Source organism: Camponotus floridanus, unplaced genomic scaffold (genome assembly GCF_003227725.1).
Source record: "Camponotus floridanus strain SB8 unplaced genomic scaffold, Cflo_v7.5 scaffold16, whole genome shotgun sequence".
NCBI classification, from domain to species: Eukaryota; Metazoa; Arthropoda; class Insecta; order Hymenoptera; family Formicidae; genus Camponotus; species Camponotus floridanus.
The window spans coordinates 3145681-3168967 of NW_020229281.1; the positions used below are offsets into that span (position 1 = coordinate 3145681).

The following is a 23287-nucleotide window of genomic DNA, read 5'->3' on the forward strand; positions in this document are numbered from 1 at the left end:
ATTAAATGCAAAACTCGCGTCCTATTTCAGGAAATCCGAAGCCATTCCAAGGGCAATTGACATTGGCCCTTTTTCGCGACAATCCAATTGTTTTAGCCGTGCTAGAATTTGGAGAATTGGCACAGATTCAAGCTTCGCTCAGCGCGAATTCCGTACAAGTTCTCGAGGAGATATTTGTCGCCCAAAGATTTCATTAAAGCGAGCACCAGGACTCACTAACTCTTTGTAGTTGATTCATTTATTTCTTTCTTTACCCAATATTTCCGGCAACGAAAATTTCGTTTATTTTACTCTTTCAGCAAAATTTTACGGATGTTTTGCGGATGTTTACAGATATTGTGGAATAGAGGAAGCACGGCGGATACACTCGCCATGCTTGAATAATACACGGTAAACGAATCGAAGCGGTAGAAACAAATTCACGGACAATTTGGCAATATGGCTGCAATACGGCGTGGTCTTGTGACCATTTGTGGTCGGTTCACGCTCGACCCACGTAAAGACTCGCCTTGAACGGCCATTCCCTTAATGCTAAGTTTACCCACGTGCGCGCCTAAGTACGTAGGCAGAAATATGTCGTTAAACCGTATTGTATAATTCCCGCCTTAAGATATACAATAGGTATGCATACTCGATCGTAATAAGCGAGCCCGAGAAGAAAAATGTATAATTAACGAGCCGGTCAATTTTAATCGAATGAAATATACGGTTTCTCGTGGAAACGCGTAGAAAGTACGGCTATCTCTTTGCCAGAGAGACGCCCACTTAAACAAACTGAAAGTCCCAATGTAAGTTTGCGCATGCAAAACCAGACAGTCAGCGCGATAATATTATTTCATTCGCATTTATATCGTAAATACATTCGTTATAACCATTCGTTAAAAAACCCCTGTCGCGAGAATCGCACTTGACACTATCAATTTTTTCACAAATATGGTTTCTTACAAAAAAAAGCAGCAAAAATTATAATTCTATCTAAAATATTTTATTTTGATGGAAAAATTAAAATAAGTAAAAGCTTGGCAATATTGCGAGCAAACGACTATCTATCAATTTTTTCCACAATATAACTTTTTATAAAAAGTAGCATCAAAAAGATTATACAATTATATTTAAAATATGTTATTTTTATGGAAAAATTGAAACAAATAAAACATGTGGTAGAAGAAAAAACACTTTGTGATGCGCGAAGGAAACATGAATAAGACCGAGTTCTCATCATAATTGTCTCTGCAGGAGAAGTAATGATACAACGTCTGAAAACTGCAAGATTGTCATTTACGAGAAATAAGGTCACCATGTTACAACAATAATTGCAACACGTGGTAGTAGTAGTAGTAGTACAAAGTCGATTTACGTTGGTTTATCCAGCGATTGCACGATTCTTACACCGATTCAGCCGACTTTGCATTCCAACCGCAAGGTCGCACCACCATTCACAACTCTTGTCGTGACGTTACCGTGCAAATCTGCATCTCGTAGATGCACACCGGGTGCGTGGGCGACCGAGAGTGCACTCAGGCTGAACGGCATTTTATTTTCGCGGGTGCCGCGGCTATAAAGATTCAACGCTCGCAGACGTCGTAAAGGCGCAAATGAATCGCTGGATAAGAACGATACGAAAAAAAAATTAGAGATTAAGAAGGAGGCTCGTAAAAGGATCGGATATTAATGGAGGAGGATCATCAACGTTATCCTTGAAAACGAAAATTTACGAATATATATATATATATATATATATATATATATATATATATTTACCTGGACATTACTCGGAGTAGCCGGAGCAACTTTCAACACCACCCTTTCGTCTATATGTCGGAGGGACCTCTGACGCACACGCGTCGTTGCACTTGGCACGCGTGCACCCCCGCGCACGCAAACTCGCGTAGCAAACACAATGTACTGGGCGCACGATCGAAAAATGAATTTCGCGTAGAGAAAAATGGGCAAAGAACACCGGGGAGAAGAAAGAGGACGTGGAGCGTGGGTGGGGGAGATGCGGGGGAGGAGGGCCGGCGCCGTTTTTCCGCGGTGCGCGTGAATGGGGAGAGTACGACGTGAATCGTTAGAGAACTACTGGCAGCATCGCGATATAAAGGGCGTCGGGACGCCCGCGTCCGCCGAGTCTGCGCCGTCACGACGAACGTCCCTTTGTCCCCACGAATCTCTCGCCCAGCTCCTCTCTCTCTCTCTCTCTCTCTCTCTCTCTCTCTCTCTCTCTCTCTCTTCCTCTCTCTCTCTCTCTTCCTCTCTTCCTCTCTTCCTCCTCTTTGTCGTACGCAACGCTCGCGCTCTTCCTCGCGTCGCGACGTCGCGTTCGTCGCTCCCTTAAGTGAGAGAAAGAGCTACGCGTCCCCCCCTTCCCGCCCTTCCGCGGGTGAGAGATCGAGATGAAAAACCGGTGCGTCTCCTCTCCGCGTCAGTTCCCCGGAAAAGTTCTCGAGCGCATTAATTGCCGACTAGACGATCCTATTCGGGGTAGAACGCGGCCAATCGTGGGCCGAGCGATAAAAGCGAGAGTTGAAGGGTTGAAAATTCCTATAAACTCTCGGATGCTACAGACACACGAGAATGAAATTGCGGCGATTGATGCGAAGCATACGATTTTGCCCATTTGCGGGAATCGAGAATTGAAGAGATTGCTTTCGACTAACTTTGGTGTACGTGAATGATTTGTATATACACGCAATTATTTGAAATAGAATTTTCAATTTGCATTAATATATTCATACGTCGTATTAATAAAAAAGAGGGGGAATCGTTGGCTGTATTATTTCTATACAATAAGAAAAAGAGATGGACAATAATACATGCCTGGCACTCGCGTGACCAAAGGCATTAAAGTACTCGCGTAATTATACGTCGCTGCAGAGAGGACACTCCACCCTTCTCACGACCTTTCCTCTCTTTCCCTCGCTTGTTTTCAACCCCGTGAAATTCTCAAAACCAAAAGCAACCGCCGTCACTTGCGTTGCAACTACAGTAATTTCTGCCCACGTCGAATGAAGGCAAATGAATCGTTATATGCAGTTATCGCTGCAAAGGTGAACCGAGGCAATTTTTGTGTTCAACGAAAAATAACGAGAATGCAGAATAAGACATCGAAGCGAAAAGGAAAGATTTAGGAAAAATAAAAAATGAAGAAACGTCTCAATAAATCGTAGATGAATTGAGTTGAGGCAAAATATTTGCGATTAATTTCGCGAATATAATAATGACTATTTCCTGCTCTTTTAAGTAGTGACTAAATCGATATATTAAACGGTTATATTATTAATTTTTTTTTTCCTCGCGCAAAGTTGCAACGCTATTGTTAGCGAGACAGGGCAATCACATAGGCAAGTATCGATTTTATAGCGTCAATGAAACTGCAAGAACTGTTCTATTCAGCAACTCTGTCACAGCGTATCTGCCGCAGATAGAAATCTTTCGACGCTTCAGTTCACGTATTGTATAAACGATACGCGAGTCCGCTTTTGCAGAATACACATATATGTACATACATTGCAGACACTGCGTATGTCACGATATAAATCATCGAGACGCGTAATGCGATCGTGATGGCCGACGAGGAATTTGATGATTTATCACACTCGTGTCGTAGTTTTGCTACCGTTTCGGTTGTCAATAGTTCGTGCCGAGTTTGAGAAGCTGGTCGTAAACTACGGGATGTTCGGTGAAATAAGGAACGGCGCGATTAATGTGCCGAAATAAAAAACCTTCCTTGTAAAAACCATCATGACGCGAATAGTTCCCAAGAGACGCTTCTCGGTCCTTTTCCCCCCTCTAGAGATACAAATAGCGTGACCTTATTTTTCGGTTCACTTTTTAACGGGATCCTTCAAAAAGTAATCGCCAAGTTATCTAATGCGTGAAACCATCGAATAACATTTTCATATGAAAGAAAAATTTTTTGATGTAGTTATAAATATACATGGTGTTTCTTAATAAGTGCGAAAAATTTTAGGAAAAAATTAAAGGAGGTTTTTCATATAAACATACTCCTACGTCCCTCCTTGTGAAGTTACACCCCTCCAAAAATTAGATTTTTATTTTTTTCTCAAATTTGGAACAAGTTAAAGAAATGAAATTGGTGGATATTTTTTAGTAAAAAGGTTATTTATTAATATTTTTTCAACCTATTGTTACAAAGGGATGAAACTAGCAATCCCTATTCAATTTTTTATTAGAACTTTTTAATGTTTATAACCCCCCTTAATTTTCGACAAAGAATCATCTCCTAAAATTGTTCGCCCTATTAAGAAACATCCTGTATGTAATTTTCATTATAGGGAATAGATATACATAACATACACGTTGCCTTATTTGACTATTATTCCGACTATTTACGGAACGCCCGATATAGTCAATACACGTGCCGTACGATTTCGTGCGCTCCATGTTGAGTGCGTTAGAAGCGAGACGTAGAGTTTCCCTATAAGTGTTTATCAACCGGTCGTCGAAGTATCTATCACCGTACTCGGCTCGAAGCGTTCCAGATTCGCACGCGCGCCATATTCTACCCGACAAGCGAGCCAAAATATACTATGTACTCTCAATCAGTAATCGATAGTGGCCGCCCCGTTGCAATATTTCGGCCAAGAGACAAACGGCAGCTTTGAGAGACCGCGATCCATTTAGCCCGCAACACACCGGGCTGTTAACCCAGCCCTCTGTGCCCCACCTTGTGTGCGGCACGAATCCTGGTAGCACGGAATAAAAGTAACGCGGTTAAGCTCGCTCTGCTTCACTGTGATTCTCTTTGCACGCAAAGTATAAAGAATTTCTACCACGAAATCCCGGGCGCTTCACAATGGACGCGAAAGTCACTGGAGCAAGAAATGTTATTTCAACATTATATTACCTCGAATAATTATAAATATATAGAGAAGAAAGTACTTTCAGATATAGCAAAATAAAAATATTGAAAAATTATTCTTTTCCATTCTCATAAAATATGTGTAAATTATATATAATGTAAAATATGGAAATTATAATATATAATATAATATAATATTTATTAATTAAAATATAAAATATGTAAATTATATTCTTATAAAATATGTAAATTTATCTACAGCACGTTCAGATGGAAAAATAAAAATATTGAAAAATTACACTTTTACATTATTATAAAATATGTAAATTTGTCTATCGAAAAATATGCGTGTCATTCATTCTAGCGTAATGAATAAAAATAGTGTATTGCGTATGTTTTTCCGCGAGGAAAACAAATCTCACAATCTGACATTAAGAGTCTAATGTATCATGCAGACATCTGTATGTGATTTAATCACAGAAAGGAGGGTCTTCCGAGCAGCGTATATCGTGCTCCATTTCCATATTTAAATCATCGTCCATTTCAGACAGTCGTCGCCGAGGGACTCGAGACATTGTAGTCGGGAAATCATATAAAGCGGTCCATTTCTATCGATTGTTAGTCGCCATTTCCGTCCATGCAACATCGTACGATGATACGATGATATAACTCCAGTCGTTACCTCGAGATTTCGAGATGCCTTGGGAAATGCACTGAAGAGCGAGGCGATGACATAAAAATTTTTTGCACGTGTCAAATAACGCGGCGGTTCGTGCAATTTGCATTTTGAATCCTTCAAACGTCGATTCTCCCGGAGACCCGCTTCCGTTTATCGACCTTTCGGTAGAGACGTTTTCGATCGGTGCACGCGTGTTTTATCTATTCAGACCGCGGTCTAAAAAACCGCGCGTGCACACGCTACTCCTACTCCTAGTGTAAGACACAAAGAAAGCCCTAGGAGAGTTTAAAAGTAGTGGTGGACGGGAAGAAGCTTTTTAGATTTAGACTCTCTAGTCCGTGTGGTCTGCCGGCTATCTATAGAAGCGCATAAGTGAATCGGAGTCCATAGAAATCTCTCTCTTCATCTCTCTCTCCAGACATCCGATCCGTTTAGATATAAATAGTAGAATCTCGAACGCATGGAAAATTTTGCATGAAACGGGAGCAGATTTCCCTTGAACTTTCAATTCGCGACGGCACGTTTGTTTCTAAATACTAGCTGAGCGCCACTGACAGCTACAAGGCGACGATTTTATGCACACATACACGCAGCTGATTGGGAGGAAGCACGGTATTGACAGTAGCAGCAGTGACGCTCCGTGGCTGCGAATGACAACCTTGGCCGAAATGCCGAACCTGCTTTATCTGGTAATGCAATTTACCACGCCTATCGCGCGCAAAGAATTTCCAATTTCTCGTTAACAGATTTCCTTTTTATTCCGTTCAACCTCCCATATTCGTGAACTAAATACAAACCACGTACGTAGCTTGTTTAGTCTACTTATGCACGTGTGTTTGCACGATTCATTCGGCAAATTCGGACAATCATTGTTAAAATGACAGAATCGGCAGAATATTAATTGACAGGATTGACAGAAGTGCCAAGGCTGCGAGAAATAAATTCCGAATGAAATTAAGTCTCTTTTTACGATAGGAATTAATTTTATGTACATACATTTTTTGTAGAACCGTCCAGAGGAGATTGCATCAATTCCAACAATCATTGGATGTCAATTACAATAAATTAATTCGACGTGGAAAAAACATTTGTTAGTCGTAAAATTAAAGGATCTTTAATACGAATCAAGAGCAACATATACTGTTATATTTGACGCTTTATAAATTCCGCGAATAACTGATTTTAATTAAGCAAAGTATAATATAATCTTGTCGCATGCGGTAATGTGAGACAAAAATAGAATTAAAAGTCCAAAGTTCTCTGCAGTGGTCCCCACGAGAAAATAAAAACTATTCATGTCGTTGTCAGAATGAGTAAGAAGGAAAAAGAAAGAGAGAAAGAAATGCAATCCTCTCAGACGATGACAACAAAAATATTTGCACATTTTCTCTCTCTGTCTCTCTTTCTCTCTCTCTCTAATTATCTACATGTGTGTATGTGTGTGTATATTTTTCCTACGCATATGCATCACGTTGATGATTAGTGATTTCGCGACTGTCGATGCTAACCGACACCAATTAGTCACGCAACAGGCGCAACTAATCGTTTCATTGGAAGATCAAAATTGTACTTTGGAACCGTCATGAAAGCCTTGCCTACATCCGATAAAGACGATCAAGAGTCAATCGATGCTTAAATGTTACTCAATGGAGACAAAAAGAGCAAGAGCGGGGCAAAACAGCTCTCGTAGGATGCAATCAGCACCGTGCACGAGAAGAATCGCATGACCTTAAGCGCAATCTTACGGTCATATATGTTGAACGCTCTCAGAGCACCTAGTTAAATCGATCATGAACATAATTAGAATGAATGATATGATTTGAAATAATTACAGAGGTTAAAGTATTCACAATACTTGCATCAGCGATAATGTGCGTCGCTCGCAAAGGAATTAGTTTCTCGTTTTCGAAAAATCTACGACCGCTCCCGTAGGGGACACTGAAGCTAGGACATATAGGAAAACTCTTGTCGTCGTTTAGTAAGCTCGAGTGTGAGCGTGTCATATGAGAGCCTTGTTTTTAACATGTTCGTACCAGATGTAGGAGAAGAGTCGGGAGCGTTGTTGGGACAGCGAACGTTCGCGGCCACTTCTTGGAAACATAAATCTCTTTTCGACCAAGTATTACGTCTTTCCATGTCGTGACCATGTCGATTCTTTCGCTATAGACAAGAAATCACTTGACGGATGTTCACCGCAAAAACCGTTCTAAAAGCATTTAGAAAACATTCTCGAGAAACTGCAAAGCATGCTTCTGTCGAAAAACAGATAAGTTACATTCGTGTATTTCTTTATATGTGAGAGAGAGAGAAAAAAAAGAGAGAGAGAAAGAGGGAGAAAAAATAATTCTTCCCTGTAAATTATTTTTTTCATCTTTGTATAATCTAAATAAAATTAATTAAGCAATTTTAATTATAATTTATAATTAACCTTTATAAATGTCTGCTATGACTCATACTTTTTTTACAACAAAAATCATCGTGTTATTTCAAGGAAAAAATAATTTCTCTTATTCTATTATTTATTACACCTTATTTTTTTTCGCGAATGTAGCAAATTTACAAAACACCGTTTTTTGATGTTTTAACCTCGATGAATTTTAATTTTGATAAGAGAATTGACGTCAAAAAGGAAGAATTGCTCAAGAAAAACTGTTTACGCAGCTGATAAAATTAAAAACGAGACGCTAAGAAATACAATGAGATGTGTTAGAAATTATCAAAAAAGATATCAATTATCGAAAAACATGGAGAAAAGAGTGAGAGAAATTTTGTTGAGAACGCAAAAATAAAGGTTTAAAATTCGTATGATACTTTCGTCAAGCGCAATAAATTGCTGGAAACAATAGGTATACCGGATGCATTCGCGAAAGCGCGCAAATCTGTGTCAAATATCGCCCAACCTTCAAATCGTATATACGAGGGCAACCGCAATTATGTACGAGTTATATTTGGCATGACCGGTCGACCTCGCAATAATGTTGCAATCGAACATTCGCAATTCCTTTTTACGGTAAAAATACCGTGCGACAAAAAGCTGCGCTTTTTACGAAAAAAAAAGAAAGAAAAAAAAAGAAATAATCTCTCGCTCCTCTCAGGTGGCCCGAAAAGCGCCGACACAATCCAGGAATAAATCAAGCGCGTCATTTGCGTCACACACGTGTTTGCTCGATTAGCATTTTGCGAGTAGCAGTAGTTTCGCGTACGTCTCGCGATATACGATACATACAATTGGGAGAGCGAGATAAAGAGCTCTCACGCACACATGAAAAGTTTTCGAAGTTTGGGGGCAGGAAGGACCGGTTCTCTGCAACCCAGATGTATTAAATCACGAGCGTAAAAAGTTGGACGGATTCAAAGGGAACAGATCTAGCAGGTCAATAGGATGCTTCAAGGTCACTGCTTCGGACAGTCCCAAAGATCCTTTTTTTACCGTCGCGATTACTAAGCATTTATATTTATGATGTCTGATTTTCCCTTTTTAAAATCCGTACAAGCTGATTCGTCAGCTGAGAAAACATGTATCGTAACAGTAGTAAAAAAGAATATATATATAATTTTTTTCAAATGCATATTATAAATATTATAAATATTATATTTAATGCTCTTTTAAATATAATATTTATATAATACTTGCAAATATATTATGCAGTAAGTATATATATATAATTAAAAAGAATTTTGCATATATTTTTAAATATATTATAAATATTATATAATAATTATATTATATAATATTAAAGAATATGGAAATAATATCAAATGCATTTTTAAAAATGTTTTTACAAAATGTTTTTTAAATATTATATAAATATACTATATAAATATATACACACGAAATGTGTGTGCTGCGAATTATACGCGTACATTTTTCTAGCGCGTGGAAAAAATTAAAAAAAAAAAAAAAAAAAAAAAAAAAGAATTTTTGTCGACGATATCAAACCAGGAAAAATATATAAAGGGAAAAATTATGTATCCGGGAACTGTCACGGCAAAGATTGATGATGGTAGAAAAGCAACAAAGAATTACAAAGCATCCAATGTAATTGTTAATTATTATTACAGCAAATATGCTAACGACACGTATCACAGTTATATTCTTCCTAGAGTCTATCTTGTGGGAACGTCTTACACATCGGGCGCTTACTCTCTTCCAGATGGACGATACGTGTGTGATTACTTTACCACGTTGTGTCTACTCCCTATATACTCTCACGACAATGCATTAGGGGAATACACAACGCTTATGAGCGCGACCCATACGCATTCGAATTATCCTTATTAAGATATAATACCTCCTAATGCGCGTTTAAATTAACCATGACATCTACAGAGCAGAGGAAATATATTCGTAAAACTTTGTTGAAGAAAAAAAATTGTTATTTTTAATTTTACAATACATATTGGAAAGATAGCATAATAATTCCTCTATTAATTCGCGATATTTGTGATTATTTATGCCAGATGATTTCTGACGATACATTTTAAATTTCTTTTTTCTAACAATCGAAAATTAAAAGTGAGAAACGAGCCGTTGCAAATTAATTTAAAACGTTTAATCGACAGTTTATTACCTCAATTTAATGTCTCGTTCAATCGACTGTTCAATCGTGTGTACATCAAATTTTCGTTTTTTAGCGTTGCATCTGATTACACAATATGCGAGGAGGAAACGAGATAAACTCTGTGCGAAGCTAAATTATAATATATTCCGCGATATTTCGCATCCACATTGGATAAACGCGTATCGCATTATCGACTAGGCTGTTAGCGCAGTCTCTATCTGCAATTCGATGACACGAACACAACGCAAGGTATCCTCTCTCTCTGCCTCCTCCTCTCCTCCCCCGTCTGTCATAGATTATCAATTTGTCTGTTGTACGCGCTTGCAACATTGATAGTGACGTACGCGTCGTCTGTTTCACATTCGCTTTAATAACACGCATTATCGACACGGTGTCGTACACGACAGCACATTAAACATCCACCAGGGATACGTCAATATATACAAACGACATATGAAATAAAACACGCGACTAAGCTTAACGGGACAACTAATCATCGCGACTACTCGTCGACATGACGATTCTCGTATAATATTCTTCATATAAAACAATAAACGAATGCGTCTTTCAAAATTATCAGGCACGTTTAACTTTTTTTTTATAATATCCTTGGCATGTGTGTTGAAATAAATTTTTCTCCAACGGAATATTTTTGAGTAATTAATAATTGAAAATAGAAAAATAAACTAGACACCTGATAAAAATGATAAAATTACATACTTCGATTAAACTGTCGAATAAACATGACGATAACACTGTAATTGAAAATTTATCTAGAGATACGCAATGTTAAAAATTCGTATGATGATAACCTTCCTCGACATTTCCGATAAAGAATCATCGCGGAATTAGCTATTAAGAGAAATAATGCGATATTGAACGCATTAATATAATCTCACAATTAAAGCAAATGAACAAGTGTTAATCCTTTATTTGGCAGAAACAGAAATTGAATTAAAGCTGAAACTTTTATAATCGAAAGAAATGCGAGAAAGCCCTAAAATTGCTAGGAATATATTAAAAGAAATATTTTCGACTTATTTGATCCTATATTTGGATCGATCTGTAGTTTTGCATCGTCGAAAAAAATTGCCTATACTGTGGTGGCTTACGATGCATGTGGTTCAATAACATCGATCAAAATTCGATTGATGGCCAGAAACAACGCATTGCCGAATAGAAAGTCAATCTAACGAGGCACATATCGCGTTTCGTTGCGTACGCGAATTGCGTCCTTCGGTTCACGGATATCACGTCAACTCACTCGCATCATGATATAACTGTCAGAGAATTTGTATGAAAACGCGATCGCTGTTGCAATATCAATCTCGCCGTGATTGATATTTGATGGCTTTTTCTGAGAAGGGGGAGGGGGATGGAGGAGAGCAACGTGACATATTTCGCGACTCCCGGAAGGATGAACCACCCTCCTAATACAATTCACGTTAGACAGCCTAACTAGGGTGGATCTACAGTGAAGATTGAGAAATAAACAACAAATGAAAGGCGACAAATACGAGAGCAAATCGCGGATAAATCGGAGAAAAATTATATTCGGAGCAAAAACGCGCGGGAAAAGGATGCGTGTGGATCCGCCCTTTTATGTCTGTCTTGCATCTCCTTCTTATGCTCGAAAAGCGCGAACTAAAAGGACGAAACGCTATGCTATAATTTTCGTTTAAACAAAAACAGATGTGAATTTCTATAAACTTATCTATTTTTTTCACATTTTGATTTTCTTTTTTATCTCATTTTAAGTAACAAAGTTTAAAAGAAGATGACTAGATGAGGATAAGTATCTTTTGTTAGCTTCCAGAACCGTACTTTTTTTCTCTATCTGACTAAAAAGCTGCGCTACATTTATATTGTTCGAGTATAAAAGGCGTAGATGTGCGTGAAATGCGATCGAGGATTAACGTAATCGTGAACGTGAAGAAAAAATATGGCCACTTTCGCTGATAAATTAATTTCCCCGCGATCGAATCTATTTTTCTTCTCGCAGCCGCGAAATCGTGTCACATACATTCGGAATAAGAAGAAAAAACTACAGACGCGTTGTGAAGGAAGAGAAAAAAAGAGCGGGGAGAAAAATTGTCCCAAGATATATGGAGAAGAAAAAAAGATCCGTACATCCGAGTGGAGAGATTTCAATCCCATCATCAAAATCTTCTCCCTTTCAAAACAAAGGCTCGAGGAAAGAAGGAACGAAGCAGACGCACGTACCTGTCATCGTGCAGACGCTTGAGGTCAGTCATCTCGCGCTCGAACTTGAATTTTGACACCTCGCAGAGCAGGGCGTCCCGTTCGCCGACGACCTCGGCGAGCTCGCGCTGCAGCCTTTCAATTTCGGCGTACTGGCGGCTGATGAGCTGATTCTTCTCCTCGAGGATGCCCTCGACGTCCGAGTCCAGGAGAGCGCCCGGCGGCGGCGCCGCCGCCTCGTTGTCGAGGATTGCGCTCATAACTATTTGTTTACTTTCACCGACCGCGGCCGCGCGCGCGCGCGCGTGTCCCTCGCACTCCCGTCGTATGTGATGCGAAAACGTTACGCTCGTGAGTTTCCACCCCACGTCCGGGAAACGTCGTCCTCTCGACCCCCGCGTAGTTTCACGCGAGAGGCGCGCGTCGTCGATTTACGACGCGCCGCAACGAGTTACGAGACAACATTACGACAACGATCGTACGTATACGCGATCACGTCACTGTAACCCGCGAGACAGCGCCGACGAGGCACGCACGACGCGACAGCCCCTCATTGTACGTTCGCCATATTGCGAGACGAGCCGCGGCCGCGGATCCGCGTTTCCCAACGTCAGTTCGATTCCGCCGGTCCGTCGCGTCAGGCGTGACGCGCATGCGCGCGCCGTCGATCAGCTGGACGCGTGGCGCCATCGCGAGCTCCGCCCCGGTACCCGCGTGCTTTCTGGACTTCGTTTGTCGATTATCGATATTATCGATATTAGCCGATAACAGTTTGACGGAAAATCACTTGCTCTTCTTCGAACGCGATGTTTACATTTATTTCGTAATAACGATCGTCGAACGTAGATCTACTGAAATCCACGTATGCGACAAACATTAATGTTATCGCGATGACCATGAAAGTGATGGATGGTTGGGAAAGGAGGAGGGGAAAAGGCGTGTGCCTCCCAAAGGCCGACGGTAACCTTACGCTTTCATTGCGGTATGGAAACGTGATCGCGAGATGTTAAAGGACGCGTATGTGTTAATGAATATTGTCTGTAATAAACACACGAAGAAAAATTCAAACGTATCGAATTGCGAACAAAGATATTCGTTTTATTCTTCTCGACAAAATTGCGGAAATATCGCTAGCATCCTTTTTCACGGGTATAATTTTAATTAAACAATTTCGAGTATTCTCGGGGGAGGGGAAAAAGAAAATACGCATCGAATCTCTGAGAACGCAAAATTCTAAAAATACGTTTCGCCGTTTTTACAAAGACACAAGGTTGTATAATAATCCCACCAGCGTACTATAGTGTTCGTCTTTACGTTATGTGCAAAGAGACTTAATGTGATGCATGCTTTTGTATGACATGCGACAGTGCATCGACAGGTTATATACAGGTTATATACATTTGTCTTTATTCGCGTGAATAATTTATTATTTCTTGTTATTGTTCTTTCGATTTCTCACGATTAATAAAGAATATCATTACAAAATTCGCAGACTCGACGTACGTTCTAAAGAGAAAATTTCGATTATCCAATTTTTCATGCATTTTTTCGTTGCATTAAATTAAAGAGAATTAATGAAGGAGAATTAATAAGAGGATTTATAAAATATTTGAAATCTCTTTCGCTAGTTGAATAACAAATCTCACACACACATACATATTATTTTGAAAGATTGCATTGTTTATGTTAATGGTTACATAATTGTTGAATAATTTATAATAAATCATAAATGTAAAGTCATATATATGTCTAATAGAAAACATTTTCAAAAAAAATTTAATGTAACGATAAAATATATGCAAACAAAATTATTAATATATTTACTAAAATAATATTTCATTGATATACATATATATTAGAAGATTGTGTCATCAACATTTGAAGATGTATTGTGGCAAGAAGAATTTAATGTATGTCAATTTGCAATGTCATGTATACAAATTCTGTATTCACAATGTGTGTATACCTTAAATTTAGTGTTTGTGTCATGTCTCTGCCATGTAAGATACTGGTTAATGGATAACTAATTCTTTGTGAGTTTGATTGTAACAGTTGCAAGAAGTTAGTGCCTCCTTGAGAAGATTTCTCAAACAACATTTCTACAGCAAGTTGGAGAACGCAGTTAACTGCGAAAAATCATGACTGATATTAATATAGATACTTTAGAAAACCTTATTACATATTTTGCAAAAAACACCTATAAGACCAAGGCTACAGATGTTAGAGTAATTGTTCTATAAATATATTCTACAATTGTACATTCCAATGCTATTAAACTTTTTGTAAAATTAATGATATATATTTTTACAGACTCAAGAAATTATGCAAAGATGTATGTTGCTTGCATCTTTTGATTATGAATATTACATAATTGATAACAGCGAAGGCAATCTCTGTGGACATTATCCTGGATATCTTATAATATTGGAGCATGATAAAATTCGAAGTTCAAAAAAATGTGATTCATCACTGCCAGCGCCACAAGTACGAGAAATACCTGAATTTATACAGTTAAAGAATAATCTCAAGAGATTGATGAGAAAGTCAAGATTTGCAAGATGTCGTTCAAGATTTCCAATACCAGTGATACTTTATAAGGGTAGGCACGTATGCAGATCTGCAACATTAGCCAGTAGCCCAGAAATGATTGGTAGGGCTGGTTTAGCTTTCTTATCCAATTTAACTGGCAATAGTATCAGTTCTACATCGCCAATTCCATTGGAAGACGAAAGCTTAACACAAGTTGCAGAAGAAGTCATGGAAGAATCGAGGCTTATTGACATGAAAAATAAATTTCGGTCTTATGATATAGAACTCCTGAAGACTCTTAATGTAGGAACCATCATTGATTTCATGGTTGAAAAGAAGAAGGTCAAATATGGAGTGGCGTAAGGATGCTATTAATATTGTTTTTTGTTTTTATAGAATAATTCTAAAAGTCTTTGTAATTTCCAAACAAATGTTTGAAAGGAAAAGAAAAACTGAAATTATCTAATTATATGTTTCTTTGATAAATGCAAAAAATTAGTAATATAACTATTAATTTGAAAGAAATATAAATTTTATAATATTATACTAAAAGTGTATAGAAGAAAAAAAAGACGGCTCAAAATTAAGACTATTTCAATAAATAATTAAAAGATGATGTAAATAAAGATTATACTTTGTAATAATATGTTTAGGATAAAACATTATTTTTGAGGAGGGAATTGTATACACATTAGACAATAACTATTCCAATAAAGAAGATTATCATCTTTGCAAACACAGTAAAGTTCCATAATAATAGTTGTTAGCCTGAGCAGTCTGTTTTATTCTATGAATCCACTTTTAGAGGCCCTTAAACAGAGCTCTTTTGTTCGATACTCAGCATAACTTCATCGGAGAAGGTAGACCAGGAGAGAAGATACGACGAGTTTAACCTTATTTCACTGCCATATCCTGGATGTGAATTCTTCAAGGAGTTTAGAGATCAAGATTATCGATCAAAGGGCTTGGTATTTGACTGGTATCAGAATTACGTGGACGCGACAATCTATGTACCTGATGACTTTTTCTCCAGTCAGTTACGAATTAACTGGGATAGATATACAGAATGGGATCTAGTCAAATTAACACAAAATTATTTAAGATTAATATTAAGATATTTGAGCGATAGTAATAATGGAATATTAATTCACTGCATCTCAGGTACAGACATAAAATATTCAATATATTTTATATATATTTTTCTATTAAAATTTATAAAAAAAATACTTTCTAATGAAATTAATATTTTATTTACAGGTTGGGATCGTACACCGTTATTTATTTCATTATTGAGAATTAGTCTATGGGCCGATGGTGTAATTCATAAGACATTAAATTCGTATCAATTACTTTATTATACTATCGCCTATGATTGGTTGCTTTTTGGACACAATTTAGCAGATCGACTAGATAAAGGAGAAGAAATATTCTTTTTTTGCTTTGATTTCTTAAAATATATTGAAACTGAACACTTCAGTATACATAAACGTTACGAGAGAATGCCGAAACTTAGCGACTCGCAACCAGAAACTTTCACGATAAATGGTGAATCGTTTGAACTTATTTCAACTCCTAATTTCAGTTCATCTAGTTCTATTGAACAAAACAGTGAAGATGGTGAAGCAACAACTGTATTTTTCGATAATTTGGATAGTCAAGATGATTCTCGAAATAATGTGTAATTATTTTAATTATTTTTTTTGGGCATTATTGCCAAATGTTAAAATATTATATAATATTATATTGTATTAAATATTATATTATATTGAAATATTATATTTGTTATAAATATCATCTAATATTCTGATGAAACTTATATATATATATCTACATTTATTATAGGACCATTGCACCTGGGATACTTAATGTGTCTCCAAATAAAGAAGATGGTATCGCTCAAGGATTCTCGCGTTTATCTTTGTCCACAAATCGTACATCTCCGATTGGAGTTCCTATATCGCATAATACTCGACGGATACGACAACGAAATGATTCAACATCTTCAGGCGACTCGTGGCAACTGGTAACAGGGACAGGTAGCCTGTGTGGTTCTACTAATGCTGCTTGTATGGACAATGTATTAATTCCTGGTTCAGATTGTAAGCCTTCATGTGCAGCTTGCACAACTCCACGTACATTACAAGGAAATGTAAACACAAATGATGACGAAGTTACTGCCTATGTATCATCCATACAGTGAGTCTTCAGTATAAGTTTTTCGAGTGTTAATTTAATTTTTTTTTAAATATGTGATGTATTATATTTTAAAATGATTTATTTTAGACGTAAAGAGCGATTACGTTGTCTTAGAAATATATTTTGTAAAGCCTACGGACCTCATGGATTTCGATTAAAGGACGAGGCAAGTGGAATTAGTCAATATCTTGGAAATATTGTTGGAATGACTTCGATTCCACGCACATCTCATAATTAGACTAAAATATTGTTATTAATGCTTTCTAAAAATATGAATTTATAGTCGATTTTCTTTATTCTAAAATTACATCAAAGAAATCCGAGTATTTTGAAGTATTTTCCTTCAATCTTTGCTTATTTTAATGAGAGAAAATATAAAAAATGAGAAAATATATATTATATTCATTATATATATCTAGGATGATTTTTCCTTTAGCAAAATTTCGTCCGAAGTTTAGTTTTTGAATCATTAAAGGAAGTAGTTAACTTATGACGGGTTGGATACAAGAGACAGGCAAGGGAGCGATTCACCGTCAGATGCGGGTGCTTGTAGTCATTATTACTCTTACTTTAATAATTATTTACTTTTTATTATTTAAAATTTTGCTTTAATATTTTTTTAAATTGTAGTTTTTTTTTTAATAATTAAAAGTGTAAATAATAATTAAAGTAACAGTAATGATTACAAGTAATAATGACTACAAGTGAGTGAGCAAAGAGAGAGAGAGTGAGAATGAAAAAACCTGTTATAAGTTAACTACTTCCTTTAATAATTCAAAAACTAAGCTTTGGATGAAATTTTGCCAAAGGAAAAATCATCTTAGAATTGATTCAAAGTCACTTCAAGAACAATAGGGTTATTTTAAATAAGGATATAATTATAAATATATTATTAATATATATATTATTATAAATATATTATTAATATATAATTATAAATATATTATAAATACATTATTATTAATATATTATATAATTATATCGTTTTTTTTTAAGCTAATATGGTCGTGCTGATACATTTTCCATTAAAGTATCAACTTAAAAGAAAAACACTAATATAGAGAATTTAGGATAGAGAAAATTGACTATATTATTAATAATTCTTATATTAAATTGACAATTTTATAATCTAAAATTTATATAACATGGAAATGTACATTATTGTTTTTCTCAAAAATGTTATATACAACATATGTGCAAATAACAGAATAAACTCAATATTTTTGTACATGTCTTATATAGAGTGTATTAATAGAGTTTTATCTTTTTTTCTTTCTATACAAAATTAGTAAATTAATATAGTAAATTAATATTTATTAATATTTAATAATGCATAAATTTAATTTACAGAACATTTAGCATAACACCATTTTAAGATCTAAAATACTTTGAGATCTTAATAAATTTTCTAAACAGAAAGATAAATAAAATAACTTCTTACTGAATAGATTTATTTCATTTTAAAAGTACTTTTATTTTTAAAATAATTAAAAAGATATATTAAAACTCTTTTTACATTTTATATACGTATTCAAAGAATATAATTAACTATCACAGAAAAAATTATCAGAAAATTATAGATTCATTAGATGTATAATTCTTGATGGTGGTACATGTTCTCTGCAATATGGACATTGTGGTTTAACACGTAACCATTCACTGAGACAAGTCCAACAAAACAAATGACCACATAATGTTGCAGTTGTTGCTGTTGCTTCGAGGCATAATTGACAACTATGACTATTACATTTTGTATTAGATACACTTGTGATTGAAGAATCTTGTGTTATGCTATACTGCCAAGTTCTTAGTAGACATTGAATTAGAGTAGCAATTCCTAACAACTTTAATCCCCAGCTGACGGTATCGACTGGTCGAGGACCGTGAACCTTTAAATCATTTCATAGAAATAACAGTAATAAGATTATGATATCGTATATTTTTAGAGTTTACCTTTGTATGATCTAATCCTGCAATTCTTCTACCCAAACTATAGTATCTACCATATATATAAAATAATCCTTTGTGGAATAGCACTATTATAGGTATCATAGTACGTAATTTGGTCAAAAAAGTATTAAAAAATGTTATCGCTGTTGGTGTCAGCTGACTATGCGGACGATTTACATACATTTGACACTGTCCTAATAATTTGAGCAACATTCTTTCCCCGAGGCATTCCAAAATTGCTGCTAATATCCTGACCTAATACAAAAAAAATTTGGAAATTAATTAAAATCTCTCGTAAAACATATGTCATAATAAACTTTCTCATTGAAACGTACAGTTAATGTCGGAACTTTGCGCGCCTCCAAATTAGCTTGTACTATACCGGTGTATTCCTCGCCCAATGTTTGATTTCCCATCCCCGAAGTGAAAACAAAATATACTAATTTGAGAGGAATGTCGGATTGAATGCATTGGAAAAACGTTCTGTGTACTCCAAAATTTTGCAGTGTCTCGGATAGTTTCTGTCTCAGGTGTTTCACAAAATCGTCGTCCCGTTGATGCGATCGCAATATCTCCGCTTGACTCGCGCATTTTAACTTGCTAGGCCACTTTTTAACGGTTCCCATTTTTCTCATTTATTATATTGTTTGTTATGATCGAATACGTGACATAAAAATTATGCAAAGTCATGCAAGAGTTCCGACAATGCAAAATCATTTCTCCTCTCTCATTTCTTGCTCTTATGGCAGTGATGTCAAACGGAGGGATTTTTTCGCGCATGCGCAATAGCACAAAAATCATATGATATTATTAAGTTCATCATTTAGAAAGAAAACAAATGATATAAAGATTGAAATTTTTTTATCAAATTGCATAATATTCTATCGCAAATTGTTCAAATAATCGATAAAAAAGCAATCTTGTATTCATTTTGATTAATTGGTTTCAACACATTATAAAAATGATAAAGATAAATTACAATTCTCTTGATTCTAATCTAATAATGTAATTCAATTATTACATAATGATTCGTCGACGAATTATCTGATTAATCAAATTTTCCAATCTTAATTTTTTAATGGATAATCTGATGCGGACTTTACACCTTTTTTTGTAATGTAAGACCGACATTACATTTGTCGTACGATACATTTTTTTAAACATATTGATTGGCTGCAGAATAGAAAGTTTCTAAAGACTCAAAAAATTATTATCCCGCAGCCAATCAATGTGCTTAAAAAATTTGTCATACGACAAATGTAATATCGACCCAAAACAATATCTCGATGTAACGTAGGTTGGTTACAAAGATGGTAAATCAGACTCTCGCTCAAGTCTCAAGTGTCTCTATCACAGCTGTTCGCTGTGTCGGAGCGGTTGCGTTTGACAGCTCGGCTTTCCAATCGGTCCCTCTCTCCAGGGAGAATCGAAGCTATTAAAATTCAAGATCTCTGTACCATATTTTCCATCAAAATCGTCAAACGCGACGATTTTATACGAATTATGTATTATATACATCGATCAACATTGACAGATGTCTGAATTAATGTCGATTAATATAATGCAGTCGTTTGGCAGCAAACGGATGACATGAGACCTGTGCATATCGTGATGAGGAACTGCGATATTATTAAGCGCCGGGTGGGATATTTGTCGTTAGCTAAAACGAAAAATGTTCGTCAAAGATCCCTGTGGCATCATATGCATTATCGTCACCTACATAGCAGTGTTTTACGCCGATTACGTTGTGGTACGATGGATCGTGTTGCATACCATGCAAGACAGGTTCGTATAGCAAGAGAGAGAGAGAGAGAGAGAAAATTAACATTTAAATATTTTCAGCGCATAATATTATGTCATATTTTACACAACACATACTTAAATTTGGCTTATAGATATAGATAAAATATTTGAATATATATATATATATATATATATAAACTTGAAAATCTTAAGGATTACATATACAAATTGTTAATATTATAAATTGAAACAAAGATTTAAATATAAAAAAAGAGAAAATATTATATAATGGTTTTACTAAAAATATCTAAATAAACTATATATTCTTCTCTTTTAATTAAAAAGAATTAATTAAAATTATTACAACATTATACTTCTTAGATTTATATACTTTTAAGACATAACATATTTTTAGACATTTTACGCATTTTATAATGTATATATATATAGATATTATTATATTATTATTATTATTTTTTAATACAACATTATTCTTCCTTAGCTTATGGGGTCCTTTCCATGTAATAGCATTCAACACTGTTGTACTTCTTTTAATGATGGCGCACTTGAAAGCTGTCTGTAGTGATCCTGGAATAGTACCTTTACCACAAAATAGAATGGACTTTTCTGATATTCATGTTTCCGGAGGTAATGATGATCACGAGGGAGATGAAAAAGATGATTGGACAGTATGTACTAGATGCGAAACATATAGACCACCTAGAGCACACCACTGTAGAATTTGCAAACGTTGCATCAGAAGAATGGATCATCATTGTCCATGGTAACCATAAATTCTTGTTATGGAATAATAATAATATATGAAGATTCATGCAATATATAGTAACTTTAATACAACCCTTATAGCAATGCTAATATATCTAGTAAATACTAATAAATTTAGTCCTATATAATCCTTATAAATATTAATTTACAATATGTATTAAATAAGATTTATGTATTTTATTACATAAATTCTTATAATTGAATTTTTAAGGATCAATAATTGTGTCGGCGAAAGGAATCAAAAATACTTTATACAGTTTCTGGTATATGTTGGTGCATTAGCTATATATGCTATTATTTTAGTTATTGTATCATGGATTTATGACTGCCCGCAATGCAATAATGATATTGCAATCAAACAAAATCGCATGTATGTATCGATATATTTACAAACGATTTTCTATGAAAACTGACAAGCCTATATATTAATATGTATTGCAGTTTACATTGTGTGATATTAGTTTTGGAGTCTGCATTATTTGGTATGTTCGTCATAGCAATTCTGGTGGATCAGTTTCAAGCGATTCTAAGCGATGAAACCGCTGTGGAACATGTACAAGATATACACCAGCGTTATCATAATAAGAATACACCACGAACATTTACGCTTTTGTCCCAAGTGTGTGGCAAGAGTCATCCAATATTTTGGTTGTTGCCTTGCCACAATCCACCACGTTATTCCTTCAGGAAAGATGCGTATTTAATTGATCACGAAGTTTAAGATTAGACAGTAAAGCGTATTATATCTGCACAGTATTTTTTTCTTTTGTATCATCTTTCTATATTTCTTAGAGCGATTCTTTCCTTAGATTATTAATTTAATATGTCTTTGTAAAGATTATATATTGACGTTATTATAGATTTGAGACTGTAGCTATAATTTTTCTACAGTGCAAAAATAAAATATTTATATATCATTATGAGATGATTAATACATACATACATGATACATACACACACACACACACACACACACACATATATATATATATATATATATATTTATATATATATATATATTTTATATATAATATATATATATATATAAAATTATTGATACATATATATTTCATTCATGATACATATATATATGTATAATAATAATTATTATTATATTAGATGTATTTATACTGTAAACAAATAATAGCTTTAATTAATATTGTTTATGTTGTAATATACACATGTGGTAACAATATACACATGGAAATGTAATCTATATTTTTTTTATGTCAATAAACTAATTTTTTTATCTTTTAAAATTGATCTAGATATCTATCAGAATGAATGATATTTCAAATAATATACAAGAATGTCAGTTCTTTAATTTAAAATAATTATTGCTTGAACTCTTCATCTCCTTTGCCTAGTAATTTTTATTTGCTGTAAGAATTGTATTATAAAAAGAAATTTACTATTAAATAATATTTAATACAATTTTTATAATTTTAATAAATTTTATCATATCTAACATTATTGTATTATTAGGCACTTATATTAATTAATAAAAATTTTAATTAATATTAATTATATTTTGTTGCTAAGGAATTATTTAATTATAACAATATTTTGTTAATTAAATTTAACAAATTAAAGTTTTTATTTTAATATATTATTGAGACACACATATACAGTGATTATAAGTACAAGATATCAATACTGATCATCATTATTTTGAATACTGTCTCTTTTTGTTTAACTTTTGTTTATGAAATTTTTCTCTAATTCTATATAATGAAAGATATATTAAAGAAATACTAATTTTATATTAGTTCATTTTGTACATTTCTTGTGCACTTATATGTTAGAATTGCGTTCAAT

The 23287-nt window shown here is 34.8% G+C and overlaps 4 protein-coding genes across 10 annotated transcripts in view; 2 read left to right on the plus strand and 2 right to left on the minus strand.

The window, feature by feature from the left end:
* LOC105255946 (IQ motif and SEC7 domain-containing protein 1) overlaps nucleotides 1–12835 on the minus strand; it is a 41329-nt gene extending 28494 nt beyond the window's left edge. Inside the window, exon 1 of one of the 2 annotated variants that reach the window (XM_011265511.3) lies at nucleotides 12287–12835. In XM_011265511.3, the coding sequence (XP_011263813.1) occupies nucleotides 12287–12525 (239 nt within the window). In that variant the 5' untranslated portion in view covers nucleotides 12526–12835. Of the gene's footprint in view, nucleotides 1–1761; nucleotides 2055–12286 lie in introns of those variants that run through there. The other variant, XM_011265516.3, reaches the window with a different exon arrangement.
* Nucleotides 12836–13031: 196 nt separating this feature from the next.
* On the plus strand, nucleotides 13032–17858 carry LOC105255945 (myotubularin-related protein 14). Of its 6 annotated transcripts, XM_011265504.3 has the most exons (8): nucleotides 13032–13654; nucleotides 14125–14175; nucleotides 14318–14490; nucleotides 14576–15153; nucleotides 15636–15955; nucleotides 16052–16472; nucleotides 16637–16990; nucleotides 17078–17858. In XM_011265504.3, the coding sequence occupies exons 3-8, from the start codon at nucleotides 14404–14406 to the stop codon at nucleotides 17226–17228; spliced, it is 1911 nt and encodes a 636-aa protein (XP_011263806.1). In that variant the 5' UTR covers nucleotides 13032–13654; nucleotides 14125–14175; nucleotides 14318–14403; the 3' UTR covers nucleotides 17229–17858. The 6 variants fall into 6 exon arrangements, with proteins under 6 accessions (XP_011263806.1, XP_019884558.1, XP_011263807.1 ...); XM_020028999.2 differs by having other exon boundaries at nucleotides 14128–14490; XM_011265505.3 differs by lacking the exon at nucleotides 14125–14175.
* Nucleotides 17859–18521: 663 nt separating this feature from the next.
* LOC105255941 (peroxisome biogenesis factor 10) lies at nucleotides 18522–19713 on the minus strand. Its single transcript, XM_011265499.3, has 3 exons — nucleotides 19276–19713; nucleotides 18944–19195; nucleotides 18522–18879 (listed from the first exon to the last, which is right to left on the minus strand). The coding sequence occupies exons 1-3, from the start codon at nucleotides 19573–19575 to the stop codon at nucleotides 18565–18567; spliced, it is 867 nt and encodes a 288-aa protein (XP_011263801.1). The 5' UTR covers nucleotides 19576–19713; the 3' UTR covers nucleotides 18522–18564.
* Nucleotides 19714–20197: 484 nt separating this feature from the next.
* Nucleotides 20198–22390, plus strand: LOC105255942 (palmitoyltransferase ZDHHC3). Its single transcript, XM_011265500.3, has 4 exons — nucleotides 20198–20725; nucleotides 21186–21467; nucleotides 21681–21839; nucleotides 21911–22390. The coding sequence occupies exons 1-4, from the start codon at nucleotides 20613–20615 to the stop codon at nucleotides 22188–22190; spliced, it is 834 nt and encodes a 277-aa protein (XP_011263802.1). The 5' UTR covers nucleotides 20198–20612; the 3' UTR covers nucleotides 22191–22390.
* Nucleotides 22391–23287: the final 897 nt, after the last annotated feature.